This window comes from Zonotrichia leucophrys, chromosome 6 (genome assembly GCF_028769735.1).
Source record: "Zonotrichia leucophrys gambelii isolate GWCS_2022_RI chromosome 6, RI_Zleu_2.0, whole genome shotgun sequence".
Lineage (NCBI taxonomy): Eukaryota > Metazoa > Chordata > Aves > Passeriformes > Passerellidae > Zonotrichia > Zonotrichia leucophrys.
In genome coordinates this window covers 22,607,032-22,625,845 of record NC_088176.1, presented here as the reverse complement: position 1 = coordinate 22,625,845, position 18,814 = coordinate 22,607,032, and the positions used below count along the sequence as shown (strand labels likewise).

The 18,814-nt window shown below is 36.3% G+C and overlaps 1 protein-coding gene across 30 annotated transcripts in view; it reads left to right on the top strand.

The window, feature by feature from the left end:
- The window catches only part of KCNMA1 (potassium calcium-activated channel subfamily M alpha 1), a 411,073-nt gene that overhangs the window by 112,261 nt on the left and 279,998 nt on the right, over nucleotides 1-18,814 (top strand). For all 30 annotated transcript variants that reach the window (XM_064717021.1, XM_064717019.1, XM_064717018.1 and 27 more), the window contains one exon: nucleotides 4,202-4,366. In XM_064717021.1, the coding sequence (XP_064573091.1) occupies nucleotides 4,202-4,366 (165 nt within the window). The remainder of the gene's footprint in view (nucleotides 1-4,201; nucleotides 4,367-18,814) is intronic.

Below are 18,814 nucleotides of genomic sequence, written 5' to 3'. Positions count from 1 at the left end.
TGTGGTCATGACTCATTGCTCTGTATCTCATTACAGGTGATACTTAATGATTTCTGTGTAATATTCAGCTAGTTACATGTTAGGTAAATGAGGTTACTGAATCCTTTTTTTTTGTTTCATCGCATTTCAATCCAGGTATTTTCCCTCACATTATTGACTCCCTGTTTCATATGTTTTAAAACATATCTTAACAAGATAGCAAGTTTTTTCAGTACCATACATCACAGACTTCTTTTCAGGTTGTGTTCATGTTGTCCTGTGTTTTTAGGACTTGTAAAAAGATTATTCTTAGATGATGTTTTAAGGTTTCATAATAATTTTCTGATTTGATTTTGTGTTGTCCTGAGTTGGATGAGGTGTCTGTGCAGTGGTTCTATGTTTGTATAGGTATTTTAGAGGTGAAATGGAACAGGCAGGACTATGTTTTGAATACTGTTACCTGTTTTTGAGTGAGTTTTGCCTTTTAGAGTTCTTCCTTAAGGTGACTGTCTTCAAGAATCCCAGAACTTAGGTAATCTAAATCAATACTTATTGCTGAAAATAGGAGACAAACCATTGAAGTTTCTGGTCCAGGTCTGTGCCAAGCCATTGGTAGAACACTGAGTACTGATTCCTGTACACGCACCTCCTCATCATGCTAGTTTCCATTTAGTCATAAAGTTCAGGAAAAATATATTTCACAATATACTGCTTCTCATTTCATCTACCTGCGTGTTCCTGCCGTGAAGTAATTAAAATAATGAAAACTGGTAAGCAGAGTGGGTAAAGATCTCTTACTTGTAGTATTGAACTTGTAAATAATTAAGCAGCTATCGTCACTGTCAGGTTATTACTTTAAGCACCTTTTTCAGGTGTTGGTTACTCAGTGCACTGGGATGAGGAAATAGCAATGAAACAAGACTATATCCTTAATAACAGGACTGAATATTTTGCTCAGTATAAAAAAAAAGCAACCTTTAAACCTCCTTTAGTGATCACTGCACAATTGCATAATGACTCAGGGATAAACTTTTCCTAATGCTCAACTGCCAATTAAGTAAGACAAAAGCTAGCTATGTAGATAAAAAAATATAAAATATCCCAACTGAATACAAATATTACATAACAGCAACTAATCTGCATGTTAATTATAGCTACAATAATGGCAGGAGCTAGGCTGATCATGAGAGTCTGTTCCAAATCATACTTGGCAGGGGATGATTATTTTACTTAAATTTTAATTAAGAAATAATATGGGTGGGAGATTTTAATAGAGGTGAAGTAAGTAGCATAAATACAGAAATACAGCCATTCAATGCATTAAAGACTTTAATACATTGAGAGAATCAAATACTGAATAGGTTTGTCATGTTTTACTGCTCTATTCTATTGGCAACGAAAAGTCAATACAGCAAAAGAACTGTAGGTTATGAAAACCTTTTCAAAATATAAAAGCTACCTTTCTCCTTCAATTAAGTAAATTGCCTCCTATTTCATTGAGTGCTAGGAAATTTTAAATTATTTTTATATCTTGTGAGCAATCACATCTATTGACAAAAGATTGGGGGTAAGGAACATGTATACAATAAAAGAATTTTCTAGCCTTAATACAAGTTCAATAAAATTGACTTTTTTATTCAGCTTTTTGTTTAGTGATCTGTAGTTCTGTGACTTTCTATAGCAAGGTCTGTAGTTGTGAGTGTTTTTAGCAAGGTGTGCATCTGTGCACTTGTGAGTGTTTTTAGCAAGGTGTGCATCTGTGCACTTTTAAACAAGTGCTGCTGGGTAAAAATATCAAAAAAAACTGTGGTTTCATCCTGGCTCTGCCAGTGACTTCTCTAGTGACTGAGTTAGGTACCTCATCACTACCTCACTTTCTTATCTGAGAGCAAGAGATAATTATACCTCCTTTACTATGAAAACCACATTAGTTCATTCAATAGAAACTTGTACAGAGTATGAAAGCACACTGTGCAGTGCAGAGGAGGACCATGGAGCAAAACTGGTGCGAAGCTTACAGTTCTGAAAGACAAGCTCTAGCAGTTACAAAAGGCAGAGAAGCTGGTGGGAAGAGGGAAAGACATGTCATGTGTGGTGTTTTAAGCAGTCTGTAGCTGTCAGGGCTGTGGGGCTCCCATGGGCCAGGGGCCTGCCCAGCACCATGGCTGGGCTGGTGGGACAAGACCTGGCCTGGAGCCTTCTTGGGCCAGCCTGGGGCAGCAGCCCATGGCTCAGGCACAGGGAGCTGGCTGTGGCCTCACCAGGGCTGGAAAGGACAGGGCTGTGGGAGCCCTGGATGGGGCTGAAGTGGTGTCCTGGGCCACAGAGGGCGTCTGAGTCACAGGAGACCCTGGGGATGGCAGCCAGGACCAGTGAGGCCTTGGAGATATGTCTGGGTAGCCTAAGCTTCAGTATTGTTTGGAGTACAGAGCCTAGTGTTCTCTTTCCTGGTTTGTAATCGAAACCTTGATGGTGATGAAGGCATTTCTTTGGGTCTGATCTCTGTGGCTTTGGGTCCCAGCTGGCTCCAGGCAAGCGTTCTTGTCGTACATCGCTGTCCTCTGCAGTGAGCTCATCTGTAGGTTGTGCTCGGTGCGTGTGCGGCACAGGATACGTCTTTCAACGCCGAGAGTAGAACATCTGATTCACTGCGTCCAAATTTGTCTGTGAATGAGGTCCAGCTATGCAAATACAAAGTAATTTTAAATTTCTGTTGCGTTATTTGCTTGGGAAGTGTACTGAATTACTGTTGTAACTCTAAATAATTTGTTATTATCAATATAGTAACATCACACTTTGCTGTAATCGCTAGTAAGAACATGGAGCCTGCTTTCTGGGAGGGAAACTAATAGAGAGAAAAGAATCTGATTACCTAAGTAAGTTGCAGTGTTGAGCTTCTCTGAAAACAACTGTTGGTTTCTGTTTTACATTTTTAGCATTGTTTTACTGTTCATTGCTGACAGATTCAATGATATTGCTTTATTAGCTCAGTGTTACTCTCAGGAAGTTCCTGTACCCTTGTGTCCAGCTGTGTCCTCAAGGCCATCTCACAGCTATGCGTTTTGACCATCACAGGATATACTTCTACTGCAATAATTATCACATAACCACCATTTATACAGCATCCTTGCTTGTATAAAAGATATCCCAAAGGGGATTAATGGCAAATGATTTCCTGCTTACTGGCCTACAGACAAGTAATCTGTAAACAAGATCATTCAAACTGTTGGTCTGTGCAGAGTGCTTGGAACACTAATGCAGGTCTAGTGCTCAGGACTTGCTTCACTGCTGAATTTTGCTGCCTCTCCTATTTTTGTTTAGCATAACTTGTCAAGTATTCAGGAAGTCATTAGTATTATGCTGTCACCAAAGGCATGCTCGTGGCACAGTGATGCTTTGCATGCAGTATGATTTAAACACTGTACAATCCATGCTGGCTTTTCCAGTCGTTTCCCTTGATGTTTGTGCAGCACCCATGACTGTTGCACATCACAGGCAGTCACAGAGCACGACATCCTTGCTGCAGCATCCATGAGAGACTGATATGAATTCCAGTGCATGTTACTCATCAGTGAGCTTGGTGCAGCTGAGGCTCCTCTAATTTCTAGCTCTTCTTTCTGTGAGAGCCACTTACTGACAGAATAATTCCTGTGATATATTAAACACTTCCATTGAAACACAGGTTCACTGATAGCGTGGCAGCTCCCTGCAGATTCTTTATGATGGATTTTGTTCCCCTCACACTTCATAATTGCTGTCTTGTTACATCATGCTTCTCAGTGAAGGTTTACTCAGATAATTAATTCTAGTGATGGGAAATTAAAATTGTGCATAAATTATGTTCACACCTACTATGCAGTATTTTGAACTGATACATCGAAAGGTCTTTGGGTGTATGTCTGACAGATTCATTTGTAATTGCAAACGGACCTGTTGTCAATTATGTTGCTTGTAACAAAGTAACATATTGTATATTTAGTGCTAAGTATATGTTTTGAAGATGTAATGTCAAGGAGAGTATTATCTAGTTAGTCTGGTACCTTATAGAACATTTCTATTTCTCTTATTTCTAAAGATGTGTCCAAATAGGTTCTTAGTTTTACCTAGCAGGGATCCAGGAAGACAGATTTTCTGGTTTTTATTGCTAGTCTTGGCCCCACCTATATACTGAATTTCACTGTCAAACTGCTAACATTAACTAACCCAAATACTTACTTTGCAGGAGGCCCAGAAGATCAATGGTGGTGGAGATACACAGGCAGATGGAGCCTGCAAACCAACAGATGAAAAAGAGGAGAATGTGGCAGCAGAAGTGGGATGGATGACGTCTGTGAAGGATTGGGCAGGAGTCATGATATCTGCCCAGACATTAACTGGCAGAGTACTTGTAAGTTTTCTGTGATTTTCTATGTTTTTATTTTAAAGGAAGCACTGTGTCCCAGCATTAGTGGAGGGTTTTTGATTGGTTTGTTGCATCAGCACTGAGTCAATCCTAATTTTCTCTGCAAATAGCAGACTAGTTCCCACTGCAAGAGAGAGGCAGAGACAGCAAGTAAGAAAAAATGACTGCCAGTCCACTCACCAGCCGATTTCACTACTCTGCCCCATGATTTTGAACTACAAACAGTGAATTTATTAATTTCATATTAGGTGTTAAAAGTAAGACTATAAAATACAGACCTGTTTTTATCTGAAAATTGTACCTGGAAGAATGGAAGCAAACTTAGAAATTAAGCCCAGTGATACAAATGTAGAGAGTGGTCAGAACTGGAAAGCAAAGACAAGATTGAAATGGCTATGCAACAAGATTTGTGATATATTCAATAGACTAATAATGATTTTATATTTCCTTTGCACTTTTCTTTATTAGTGTAAAAATCCTTCAAACCTGTGAGCAGTTACATATCAAATGGAGACAGATGATGATAATGTGTGGCTTAAAGGGAATAAAACTTTTTCATTTTTCACTTTATTTAAACAGAATTGCTTTAGAGCATTGTCAAATATTAAAATGCAAGGGTTTTGTGTGGAGTTCGCTGCAGTAAAAAGTGTCTCCTCTGTAATTTGGATTAGATTTCTTTTTAGAATGCACATACTTATAAACTAGAAGCTAAAGTGATTAAAATCACTTCAGAGAATCCCAGTGAAATTTTGTAACTGGTTCGAAATAAAATCATCACTGAAATATAATGTTCTTGATGCCACAACCTTTGAAAATGTGACTTTTGCTCTTCAACAATGTAGATGGGAATTTGACATGTGATTTAAAAATGTGTCCATGTTAAATTGCATAAGCACATGATTTGTGAACATGCTAATTGAACCCATGCAGTTCTGTTTGCATTTGATGTTGAATGGCATAAATATAAATAGCAGTAAAAGGTACAAGTTTGCATAAAATCTGTTCAGGAAAATACTGATTTACTTTGAAGTGCTGTAAAATGCTGTAGATGATGGAAGTATCAGATTTCTGAGGTGAGTTTCTCAAAGAAGAATCAGACACATTCATAATTAATCTCAAGATGCAGGAAATTAAACATGTTTATGAACTGATTTTGCTTCCTGAAATTATATCATTTGAGTAAGAAGAAAAAGATTTTCTTAATTAGATGGAGTGTTTGATATACAGAATGAAGTCATACGTATATTGTTGAATTTGACACAGTTCAGTCTATGGGAATCTGTAGACCCTTGACTGGACTTCTGAGAAATTATTAAGAAAGGGTAGAGGGCCTCACTACTGATTTGGGGAAAACCAGTGGATCTTTAATTATATAAGTATTTACTATAAATTTTCCTGGGAAATATAGATAGGTATTTTATATGCCTTTTGGTCTGTTTCCTTGTGTGTTTTGGTTTTTTTCAGTATTTTTCACAGCTAGATTTGTTCTTGCTGCTTTTTATTTACTTTTAATTTCTTTTTTTTTTTTTTCTGAATGAAAGGACTCAAATTTTTTTAGCATTGAGTGGGGGAAAATCCCCACAACTTCTTGTGATATGTAATAGCTTTCTAGCTGCCAGAGTGAAATTTAATAGTTCAGAAATTGTGGGGTTTCCCCCTGTTTCCAAAGACATAGTGGCTGTTATCTCCTTGCTTTAATGAGAATAGGAGCTCAAAGGATAATTTGGTATTTGACAGATAAGAAATTGGACAAGCAGTTGTGGCTGGTATACATATACATTTTTTGACAGTGTTCTTGACAGTATCAGCTATTTCACCAGGTTTTCAAAGCAGGAAGAGAAACCTTCAGCAAACATGAGTATGCAACATTTCAGAATTCAATTATGAAGTTTAATACGTTTTCTCGAGGATCAGACAAGTTCTCATAAATTTCTTTTTTTTCTTTCTTTTTTTTTTTTTTCCTTTTGGATCCCTCTCATCCTGGAAATGTCCTGTAACCAATCTTCTTGTGAAATTAACATAGCTTTTTTTAATTTTTTCTGAGCATGTGTAATATTCTATGGCTGCAGTTAATCTGAATAGGACTTAATTTAGAATAAAATATATTAATTGGCTAGAGAGTAGGAATTGAATGCATGCTTCAGTGATTTAGTATTTCATACTCATAGTGTTCCAAGCCTTTTACAAGTCCAATATAGCATTAGTTTTGCAGCAGTGAAGCACATGCATTCTTTGATAAAACAATTTGTTTGCTCTGACATTACGATTTTTCTTAGTTATGCAAGGTTTGGTGGGACTTAGAGAAAATCCTAGTCAGGCAAAAATAAATAGTGCCATATCTGCCCTTTAGCTGTGGTCTAGGTTTCTGAACATAAAGGAGAAAAGGGAAAGTCTTTCTCAGCTTCTAGATCTGACTGCACAGGCAGGACTCACATGATGTTCCATGCCCTGGGTGTTATGATGTGGTTTTGCTGGTGGCCCACACCTCTTTTTTTTTTTTCCTCCTCTTTTTTGGTTTTGTTTGCTGCTGCCTTTTTTTTTTTTTTTTTTAAGTTATTTTAGTTCTTGGAGATGGAAAGAATTATATATGTATTTTAGATTATACACTATTACATTTGTATAAAAGTTCCCTTTTCCTCATTGCGGTCAAAAAATAAGAGAAATGACATAAGGATTGAAGAGCAGATTCTTCCCTAGCTGGGGCATTTGTAACAAGGCAGTGCCCAAAGTGCTTTGCATGCACCTTGCAGGGTGTCAGTGTAACTGCACAGGTCTGATCATTGCAGATGTTCAGAGATTATGAGCGGCTTGTCAGTGTTTGGCACTCACCTGCCAGCTGTTCACGGGGAATGGTTGATTCTGCTCATCTCTATTGAGAAATGAACTTTGTTTAGTTATTTTTAATCTTTCATAGGCCTTGGTGGCACATAAATGAATCCAAGGGATGAGTTCTAGATTGCCTTCATCCGTGACAATGATGGGGGCTATTTCCAGGGTTTCCATAGGAATAGGAACAATGTTCTCCATGTAAGTTCATGAGGTAATGATAATGGAATAGAGTAGGAAGTGTTGAGTAAGTCTTGTTTGTTTCTATGGTAACTGCATCTAGTTTAAATTCCAGTTATGCATTTTCTGAATATTTATTTGTTATTGACAATAGCAAGGGGGGGGTTTTGCAGGTTTTTTTGTTCTGGATTGAAGGGTGGGCTTCTGCTCAGAGTCTGGTGAGAAAGTTCTTCTGTTGCACATAGGTCTTTAAAACCACACATAGGTGCTACATTTAGATGTAGCTGTTCTGATTGTTGCTGTACTTTTTATTTTTGGGAAACTGCTGTAATTTCAGTGGATCTTGTACTTAAAGGAATAATGCATACTGCATGATGATTCTTGGGGTGTCCTCTGCAGGACCAGGAGTTGGATACAATGGTCCTAATGTATCCCTCCAATTCAGCATATTCTATGATTAACACATGCTAAACTTAAATTTTCTTTTCTCTGAGGTTTTTCATGAGTTATATGGCTAATCAAACATAAACTGCATTTTTTCTACTCAGTTTTACCAGTTTCAAGTACTGCTATGTAGAGAATGGATAAGGTTAGCATAAGGTACATGTACTGGTAAAATCAAATCAAGAAATGAATAAAAAGTACATTTTATAAAGAAATGACATGAAATATTCTCAGAACTGGACTTAAAACATTGTATTTGAATTTTTAATGCAAAAGGTGGAAAAGTAGAAAATTAGTGTATATATAACACATGCAATTTATCTTAATTGAAACTCCTTATTTTTATAAGCCTCCTTTTTGTAAGCCAGATCTCACTGTAGCCTACTCTATCTTATTTTCAGTTAGGTTATAGCTGCTGCTATGGAAGTTACCCATTTTAAAGTTATCTTCGGACTTAGGGCTGTGATGCAGTGACTTTTGTGACCTTTAGATAGTTGGCTATGCTTGCAGAAACCATTCTAATAGTATTTAAAAGCATGAGGCTTTTCCTACAGTGGGAATAAATATCTTCTGCTAAATTTTTTTGCAAGTACCACTTCTTTTCTTGTCTAAATGAAGCTATGCATGGCATTCTGTCATTAAAATGAAGAAAAGCAAACACACTTTAAAAATAATATATAAAGTTTTGAATGGTGTGATTATTTTGAGAAAGTCACGAACGTGTTTGCTCTTCAGATGGCAAACGTGGTTTAGGTAAGCTTCTGTTATACAGTGCTTCATTGGTGAAAAATTGGTGTAAGATTGCACTATTGATAACCTGTATTGCTGGCTATGCATGTCAAACATGAGTAAGGGCATGTCTTTGCCACTTTTTTCTTGCATGAATCTGGCATGAAAGTGTGTAAATACAGAAATGTGCCTTGTGGTAATGGTGTGTTGATCCTCTTGATTAATGTGTAGTACAGGGGAAATTTACCTTCCACCTATGGGCCACTGACAATAGCCAGGTATTGAACAAAAGATGCAAACACAATTCTGCGTATTTGCAAAGCTTACTGGAGGAGACAGATGGCTTCCCCTAAGGCATTTGTGCTGTTCCTATGTGAAGGGCTGCTCTGATGATGCAGTTGATAATATTGGGGGTTTTATGGTGTTTTATTCTCTTTGTGCTTAGTGTATTCGAAAAAATTGTGCTTGTAATCAAAGCACTGATGTGATAATGAATGTTTTGGAAGAAAATTCTGTGTATGTTTTTGTACAGCTCTACCATCAATCATTTGTTCTGAAGCATGGGGTAAATGGCACAAACTGCTAAGCTTGTGGTAAAAAGAAAAAAATCTCCATTTTGATGTTCAGCAAAATTTTCACACAAAATATTGTCTATCAAAATCAGTTTCCTTTTCCTTTTTAGCTAATTTTTATTTTCCTTTTGAAACTGTTTTTAAGTATTTCTTGAATATTCAGAGGTTTCTTGAGGAATATTCTCAACATATCCCTCAGTAGTTCTATGTAGCTCCTTAAATTCGCGTTGCTTTGGCACAGGAGATTCCTCTCTGCTTTAATTAATGCTTTGTTTTAGCTTCAAATGCTGCAGCGGAGACAACTTCAAAGCTTACTACCAAAGCTGCAGGAAGTCCCACTTTTCCTGTGAAGTCTGATGTCTGTGCTGGTAAGGTTTGGAAGGCTTGGTTCAATTGAAGTAGTAGTAACTCTATATTTGCCTTTCTGAAAAGGGAGCAGGTAATCTAATGGTAGAAACTAGCATGGAGAACTTGTCAATTAGAAGTAAAAATCAGGGAATATTAATTGCTTGTTCCATATGTTTTACCTAGAAGCTGAATGCTCTCAGAACCTTCCATAAATCCAGAGCAAAATGCCATGAGTTTAAGGGAGGAACTTCCTTGTCCTCTTGAATGATCCTGCTCCTCCTTCCTAGTTAGAGTCCTCATCCTGCAGACATTTCCCTTCAGCTTGGGATAAAGATAGGAGAAAATATTTTGAGTAAGGAGTATGGGGGGAAAAAAAAGGCAAAGAGACAAAAACTTTTCAGAAGTTTGAAACAATCCTGTTGGCTCTTTGAATCTTGTGAAGACTGCTTCTATTCATCAGAGCTATCTAGGATAGGTGGGGGAAAAGGCAATTTCTGCAATGTAATGCCATGCCTTCTTATGAGCTATGGAATTGCTAACTGTGACTGTGAAGAAGGAGTCACAAAACTGACTTAATGAGGCAGGGTAAATATCGAATGGGAAAGGAAACAGTATCTGATTCTTCCTCTATTTCTGGTCCAAATTTAATAAAATAAAAATTTCAAACACAGTGTACTTGTTACTGCTTAGAATGGGGATACCACTTGGGAACTAAAAGTGAAATGTGGAACCCAATCCTGCCTTCTATAGACTGCATGCAAACTAAGCCATCCAGTTCTGTCAGATGCCCACAGTCCCCTCATTGAAAAACATGTAACTCCTACAGACTGTTAAAAAAATCAGTTTGTGCCTGTCAGGGGTAAAATCTTTTAAAAATTAGTTCAGTAGAGATGAGTAGATTTTAGTGAGCCATCTGATTGTTGTGATATACAAAATGTGATCCTGTCATGAGCCTGCTGTAGAATACTGAGCTCTTGGTTCTTGTCAGCCATTATATTTAATCCTATAACATGTATTCTGAAGGTGTTGAACGTCCCTTGAGAAAGTATAGCTATGTATCTTGGTAACAAGTATGAGTGTATTGTCAGCAGTTTAGTAACATTGCAAACTGTTTGTAATATCCCTGTCAGCTGTTTAATTTTATATTTCTTCCTTTTTTTTAAAAAAAATCTGTTCATTAGGACAAGGGAGAAAGTCTTCTCTTGTGAGTTTGGATGCTTTGTTTGGGATTTTAAAATCGAGCCAACTCAGATGCTGTAAGGTTGAGTTCAGCTTTAGAGTGGCATTGGGGCAGCTGGCACTTGATCTGTGTGGGCTGTGAGTGTCATTGGACTGTCTGGACAGTGCTCCCTGCTGCCATTTCTTGTCCATGCTGCCGTTTGGCCCCCATGCATATGGGAGCTGCACCACTCAGTTCTATTTGTTTCAGCTAAATCAGAGTTCTACATTCTGCTCTAAGAAATTCAGCAGGATATTTCTTGAGAATTATAGTAGTTTGTTCAGATTTATTTTTTCAAGGCTGCAAGTTTGTGGTTTTTGTTCTCAACCATGGCCAGAGCAAATTTTGTCATTGGTGCTTATGTCTGATTTGCTTCAATGAATATGATCAAGCTGCACACTGTCAGACAAAGTTTGAAAACTGTTTTGTGCTACTTAGAAGATTTTTTAAGAATATCAAAGTAGATGAGAATCCAAAGTTTTTTCTCTATTACAAAACAGCAGCATAAATCATCATGTCATGCTAACAGAAAAGTATTGGAGAAACCTGTAGCTATTTTCATATCAATCTGTTAAAAATGTTGTAATAATTTCCCTATAGATTACATATTCTGATTTTGTCTTGTTTTCTCTCATGGTAATTATTACAAAGTTATTTTGGATAAGTTGGTGGTTTTCAATTTGCTGTTGGAGATGGCTGAAAAGTGAGAAGTAACTAAGAAAATCAAGTTACCAGATTGATAGATTTACAGTTGCTGTCTGGTATTTTTAAATACAATGGATAATTTTAAGTGTCTCTAGGCTGGAAAAAGTTGTCAGCCACTGGCTTAAAGCTTTTGGAGGAGTTAGCTGGGCAGAAAACTCTTCTCTGTTTGAGGTATGATCTAGAGGATTCACAATAGATGGTGTGGTCCATAGCAGAAACTTTAAATTTTCTAAGCATTTTTGGGCGCTCTTCAAAAATAATGGGAACAGTGTGAATTCAGTAGCTGCAGCGTGTGACTGCTGAGGTTTGATATGTTTTCTCTTCTCAGATCTAACAGTAACTTGCATGACTTTGAACATGCAACTAAACTTTGTATTACTCCTTTGTTTCTGCGCAATATAGGATTCAGATTAATTACCCATGCTTGTAAAAAGCATTGAAATCAGCTTTTAAAATTAGTGAAATCAGAACTTTTTTTTCTCTCCCAATACACATTTTCTGCTCCAGAATACATTTCTGTCTATATAGTTAAATCAATTTAGTAATATGAAATGCATGTGTCTGCTTTATATAAATTTTGTATATTTGTACATGAATGATTTTTACTTCCATATTATGCATTTGGAGATTGTATACTCATGTATCAATTTTTTTTGACTATACAGGCTCTTTTCCTTAGTGTATTTTTCTGCACTTCTGCTTTTTTAAAAATTTTTTTTGGATCTGATAGATGCAGACAGATAATCTGAATTTTTCCTTGCCATTCAGTCCATTAGAATTATTATGTATTCTCTTTTGGAAAAGGCCTTGAGCATCAGCACTAGTTGCTTGTGGTCTCTTTACAGCTGATGGCTCTTTATATGAATGACCAATTTTTTAATGATGCAGTTCCATTGGATATCCAAACCCACTGTTTTATTTCTACAAATGAAAAGCTTGTCTGTGTGAGATGTTTTGTTTTACTTGGAGAATGCATCTTGTAGTGTAAAAAAAAGTTAGATCTGGTTTTATAAAAAGCAAATTATAGAGCTGGTTGAGTTATCATGAGTTAATTCAATGATATTCAGGAATTACAAGAATAAGTATGTGATGAAGCCTGAAAACTTTTAGTTTGCCACAAAGTAAGCTTTGGATTGAGAGAGGCTTGAGTCTTGCCTCCTGTAACTAAGAATACTGATAGCAGATCCTTGTACTTGTAGTGAAATCTCTACTTGTCTTGTTGATTATTCAAGGAATAGGAATACATGAAAAAGCTTGGAAAATCTTCGTTTTTGTTACACTTTCACAATTAGCATACTAATTGAAAATAGCTTTATTATCTGCTATTAAGTCTCATTTGCAGGTACAGTGATGAGTATGTATGAATCCTCTTTCCCATTTTGTTTCAAGTATGTTAATATTGCAACAACTTCTGACTTGGCATGAGTATTGGTATTTTTGTGTTATTTGGGTGTTTATATAAGAAGGCCCATTACTTTTGTCAATACTAAATAAACCCAGAAGAAACAGTTTTAAGCTTGGTTTGGTGCACTTGGGTTTGTTTTTATGTTTTGGGTTTTTTTTTTTCTTTTTAAAATTATTAAGTGATCTCTGCATTAAATTAGGCATCACCTTTTGAAAGGGTTGGATTTAAATTTCAAGACTCCCAACCTTTTGTTAGCAAATCATGGCAGCATGAGCTGTTGAGGAATGTTATATGTAGTTGCTAGTAAAATACTCTACAGAGAGAATTTTGCTAAGCAAAGCCCTGTGTTTACCTGATGGAAATGTAGGTGAGTGGAACTAATGACACCATATTTCTCTAGATTTTTTACATTATTTCTAATGAATATTTCAACCAGTTCACTTGATACTAAGCTAAGGCATGCTCTTCTGTTCGTTTTGATTTGATAGCACCTAATACAACTTGAATGCTGTAAGATGAACTAGTAAACACCTACTGGTTCATCATATAATTTATTCCAAATGAGGGAATTAATGGTTTTTGTCATCAGCTCAGCACGTTTATTCTTAAACATTCAAAATGCTTGGTCCTTCTTTAATCTTGCCCATCTTTTCTCTTTTTATTGAATGTGTCCGACTATACCAGACTGGGAGGTTTCTATGGTTGTTTCAAAGATTCTGCTTCAGATCAGGGATTTTTAGTCTGAAATGCAGTATAGTCTCTCATGCTTTACCCTTAAGTTGAAACAAACAATAAAAAGTGTGTTTTGAGAAACTGTGCCTTGCTCTCATCGCTCAGGTTAAAAGACCGCCTTTGCTTCTCATGCTTCCTGAGAGATGAGTACATGCCTCTTATTTCCTAACATAATACATTTTCTACAACATAATACATTTTCTAATGTGTTTTCTGATAACATAATATGTTTTCTAAGTTTTATTCTTGTGGATGATTCAAAGTCCTTTGATTTCTCTTAACAGAATATATCATTATGTCCAAGAATTTTAGTTTAGACATTAAAGGAATACAGTAAGTGCTTCCTGCACCTGTTTTCTGGTCTTTTATGCTTTTGGCATAAGAGATGTGAAAAAGTGACTTTTTGTTATAAAAATGAATAACTGACTCTTAAGAATTTAACTTCACCTGGGCAGCAGTCATTAAATATTAATGCATATAATTAGTACTTCTACCTTTTGTACTAGTTGCAAATATTAATGAGTATTTATTTGGTCTGTGTGTGGATGTTTTCTACTTTTTAGACTGGAGAAAAGGTAAACCAGTTGAATTTTAAAGCCTCTATGTAGAAAAAGTTGACAGCAGGATGTCTGCTGTGATAAGCAGTTACACTTTCAAGAACTGTAAAAACAAAATACATGCCTTTATTTGCTAGCAATGCCAAAAATATCTAAAAAGCATAAATTAGCTGACAGAAGTGTCGACAAGTGTGTTATTTGAGTTACCTTCCTCTGCGTGCTGGTTTGCTTCAAAAATACGTAGTGTGATTCTTTGTCAAAATGCTAAAAAAGAGTTCAGAGGAAAATCTAAGGCACTGTAAGACTAAAAGCATATTGGAACACAAAGTTAAATTCATTTCTAGCTTCTGGGTCGAGTTTTGGTCTTGTGCTTAACTGTGTAATTTAATTGGAGTTAGCTCAGTCGATCCGTATTTACACTGCTTTAATTGAGGACAGATGTAGATGGCTAAATTTGAGGATGAAAATAACATATATGGAATAGTATGTTCCTGTCAGAGAGCCAAATGAAGCTTTATCAGAGCTGCAGACACCTGTCTTCCTTCAAGAAATTTAAAGAGAATACATGTGCAGGCCTATTGGTAATGTAGAGCTAATTGTGGATTTTTTTCCCCTAGAGGAAGATGAATAGGTTTTAGAATTAAAACAAAGCAGAAAAACTCTCCTGCCACAATCCTCTAGGGAGTTTCTAGGCTCAAGGTCAACTGCTGTTGAATAGAAATGAAATTCTGTCCAAACTCCTCTGTCAAGCCTTTCCCTTGGCAGGACCAAATATGAGCATAATATTTAATGGTAGTGGCAGTTAAAGTTTGAGCAAAAGTTTGGCTGAAGCAGGTTCTTAAAAATTTGGGGACATTATGGTTTTATATGGTTCTCTATAGCACTTGCAGTTTTCTAGACATCTTTTCAGTGTTGGGATACTGTGCCTTATTTGCAGTTTGTGTCCGTGAGCTTCAAGATGGAAAACTGGTACTGGAAATTTTAGTAAAACTTTTAGACTTGTCAGTGAGGTCTTTTCTCTTGTGTTTGACTAGAGAATTAGATTTTTCCCTCCCCCACTGATGGAAGCCTTGCCATTTTTTCCTTGGTAAAATTCTGGGAAATGAACGAGCCAATTTTTTCCATGTTTCTGTAGGAAGGGAATGTGAACCAATAAGTTTCAACGAAATATAATTTCTGATACAGTCACCTAGTAGTGCACTTCCTGCTGAACTGAAGGTCTGTTAAGTTTACACCCCTGCTTACACGGAAATGCATCCATGTGATGGTTACTCCCAAGGACATGAGTATCTCTACCTGTTGTACTTCAGTAATTATATTCCCAAAAGACAGCAAAGGAAACACAGACTCTTTAGTGTGTGTATCTTCTGCTGATTCCAATGGGAGCAGGGATTAGACAGAATATTAACTGAAACTGTATGCGTAGGTTTTAAAGTACAGGGATTAGATTTGGTTAATGGTTTTGTTAGTCTTTTGAAACAGTACTTGCTCATTGGCACTACAGTGAGGCAAAGATACCTGCTCTAAATGCAGAATTGGATAACTTGATTTCTTTTTTGAGTTTGTCTTAAGGACATTTCTCTTTACTGCCATGCTGATTTCCTTTAATCTGGCATAGATAAATCCATGTTTGATAATAAATAAAGGGGAATTTTATTCTTGCAATTTAAACAGATTTAGATTTACAGATTTAGACAGATTTAGATTTGTTGACAGATTCAGTGTTCTATGAAAACTGTTAAAAACCACAAGATTTGTATTAAATCATGTGTACTTTCCTGCACTGCATGACATTATCTATGGGTCTATAGATAAGATTTTTTTGTAAAGTATTTTAATGCAGCCATGTAGAGACCTTCATGCTGCTGTATAACAAAGCAAGGTCAAGGGAAGTTATAATGCAAAGCTTAATGCTTGGGGTTTTTTTCTTCATCCTAATATTTTATTTTTATAGTTGCAGGAAGCCATGTTTTTACTGTGACCATTGCAGCAATAAAGTCTCATAGTATTTCGCAGAATACAGACAACAGTTAGAAGTAAAAAGCCTTTATTGCATGGGAGGCACATGCCAGCTTAGTTTATGGTAGTTGGAAAAGGAAAGGGAAAATTATAGGGGTTTTTCTTGTCCTGCTGTACTAGAGCCCACCCCACCCCCCCATTTAACCAGGTTAAGCCAGCCTTATGGAAAAAGTAATACATTTTATACTGAAAGCATTATATTAGTGTCAACATTTTCATTTAAAATCAATAGATCTAGTTTTGTTTTAATTAACATAGTAAATTGCAAAGCATTTCTTTGAGAAGTACTTTGAAATAGTTCCATGAAAAGACTATCAATCCAATGTTAATATTATGAAATATCTTGACAACATAATGATTTCAATTAACTCTGGTTGGAAATTTAACTTGTACTCATGTAAAAAGCTTGAAAAGAGAAGTTGCTTAACATAAATTCTGGCAGGTGTGTAGTAATACTCATCTAAGTTATGTGTATAAAACATAACCTGGGAAACTGCTTCTTGGTTGAGCCAGCAACATTTGGCTTTCCCCTGTAACATTTTATGTAGTTGTATGCTACCATCTATGGAACACAGTAATCCATTATATTTTGTTCAGTTGGATGATGAGCACAGGCCACTGAGCCTCCACTTGAGAATCACTAACTTATCCATTTTTTTTGAATTTTTTTTTTCCTTTTTTTGATTTTTTTTTTTTTTTGGAAATTCTATTCTGGTTTGCATTCCTCTATCCCCTGGTACAGTACCCAAGATTATGATGGGTAAAATGTTTTTCTTACAGATGTTCTGCTACAGGTGCAGTTATTTTGACAAAATTGTCTTTTCAGGACAGTCTGTAAGAGCAAATAAGTTATCAAGTACCAATTTTTTTTTAAACTTGTAAGATACTCTGAGGTATGACTCATTCATTAGAAGAATGTTTCATTACTTAACTTTTGAATGCTAGCATGGGAAAAGTGTTCAATTTCTCTTGGTTCTTTCCATTTTCACACAAACACTCCGGTTGAGTTTTCATTTGAAGGAGTGTACCATGTGCAACAGTAGCAATAAAGTCCTTTTTCTTTTCCCTGAAAGACAGAGATAGTGTCAGAACCATGATGTACAGGCTGAAATTTCATAGGAGGCAGAAGTATCTACCACCTGAAGAAAGAAAGAAAAAGCCCAAGAATAAAGGTTTTCAATAAATTTAGTTCTTCCCCCATAAATCTTTCTTCTCATTTGTGCTTGGAATGTAAAGGCTATGCTTATTATTTATGTTTATGTATGTATTTATTTATTCTATGACTGTTCATTTGTCATATCAGTCTTACCTAAAAACATTGAATGAGTTTGCTATACTAATATAACAGAAAGGTTTATTAGTAGCTCTTACTGTTTCACTAAGGCCCTGTGGGCAAAACAAGGTCAATAAAAGAAACCTCATCTAAGTTTAGGAAACAAATGCATAAAAACTGTAACATTTTCATCATATCTCATAAATCAGGGCTAGGCTTTCCTAAGCACTGCAAAGACACAAGAGCATGAGCAAGTGCTTTTCTAGAGAGCTTTCAGTTTGATTAAGATGGAAGGAGGCTCTATGAGAGCCAAACTCACATTCTGTAATGAATGCTGACCCAGGCTATTAATAGCCAAAATCAGAACTGAATATTGATTCACTCTGCCTGATTTTTCAACAGTTTATTTTGTTATTTTTATGATCTTGCATTACATCAGTTCCAGAAACTCATGACTGCAGTTAGTTGTTTAATTGGTGAGACTATTTAGTCAGGTTATGCTGTTTGGAAGAAATACCCCATTCTTTTGTGATTTTGGCTGTTTGTCTTGCAGTAATGAGGAAAAAGACTTTATGACTTTCTTTTATTTTGGAGAAGAACTAACACTGAGGAATAATACCTGTCATACCCCTTTCCAGCCTTTCAAGGCAGAAGGAAAACTTCGGCATATTTAGCGTTGGCTTCCTTTGCATCTCAGATGGCTTCTTTATGATTGTCTTTGCATGAAGGTGACTTGGATGAGGGGAAATCCCCTGGGATCTATTGTGCAGACAGGTTACTATAGAGGGTATTTCCCCTGGCCCTTTCAGATGAGGTAACCTGCTTTCAAATAGTATTACCTTTAAGTATCATGCCTGGCCAATTCTGTCAGATTGTATTAGGAAACTCTTGTTCTACCTCTGTTTGGAAAAGAAGAGTAATATTATTACATAACAGTTGAAGTAGTTTCTGTTGTGTGTGGGGGGGAAAAAAACCCCAGTAAGGTTATCAAAAGACATTGGTAATCATACTATGCTTAATTTCTTAAGCTTTGAAATATAAAAAAAGACATGTATCCTAAAATGTTATTAAAAAAAAAGCCCGCCAAAAACCCAAACCAAAATGAATGCAAAAAGCATCCTCAAAACCTTGAACACCACACCAAAAAATTTCAGAGTATGGACCAGTTCAGAAATCAATATGAATGTAGACTCCTTAACTTTCTCTATCATCCTGCTGAGCACTTTAGGAAGAAACTTTAGGTGACCTTCATGCTGCTTGTAAGTAATGTAGTAGTTAGGTAAGAGATTTAAGCAGGAGTCATTATCACCATGAAGTGTAGAAATTCCAAGATTACCTGTCAGATTTTTAGACCTGTCGCTGCACAATTAATTTTGTGCTGTGCTGTGAAAAGCCTGCCGTAGGATGGAGAGAGCCTCTGTACA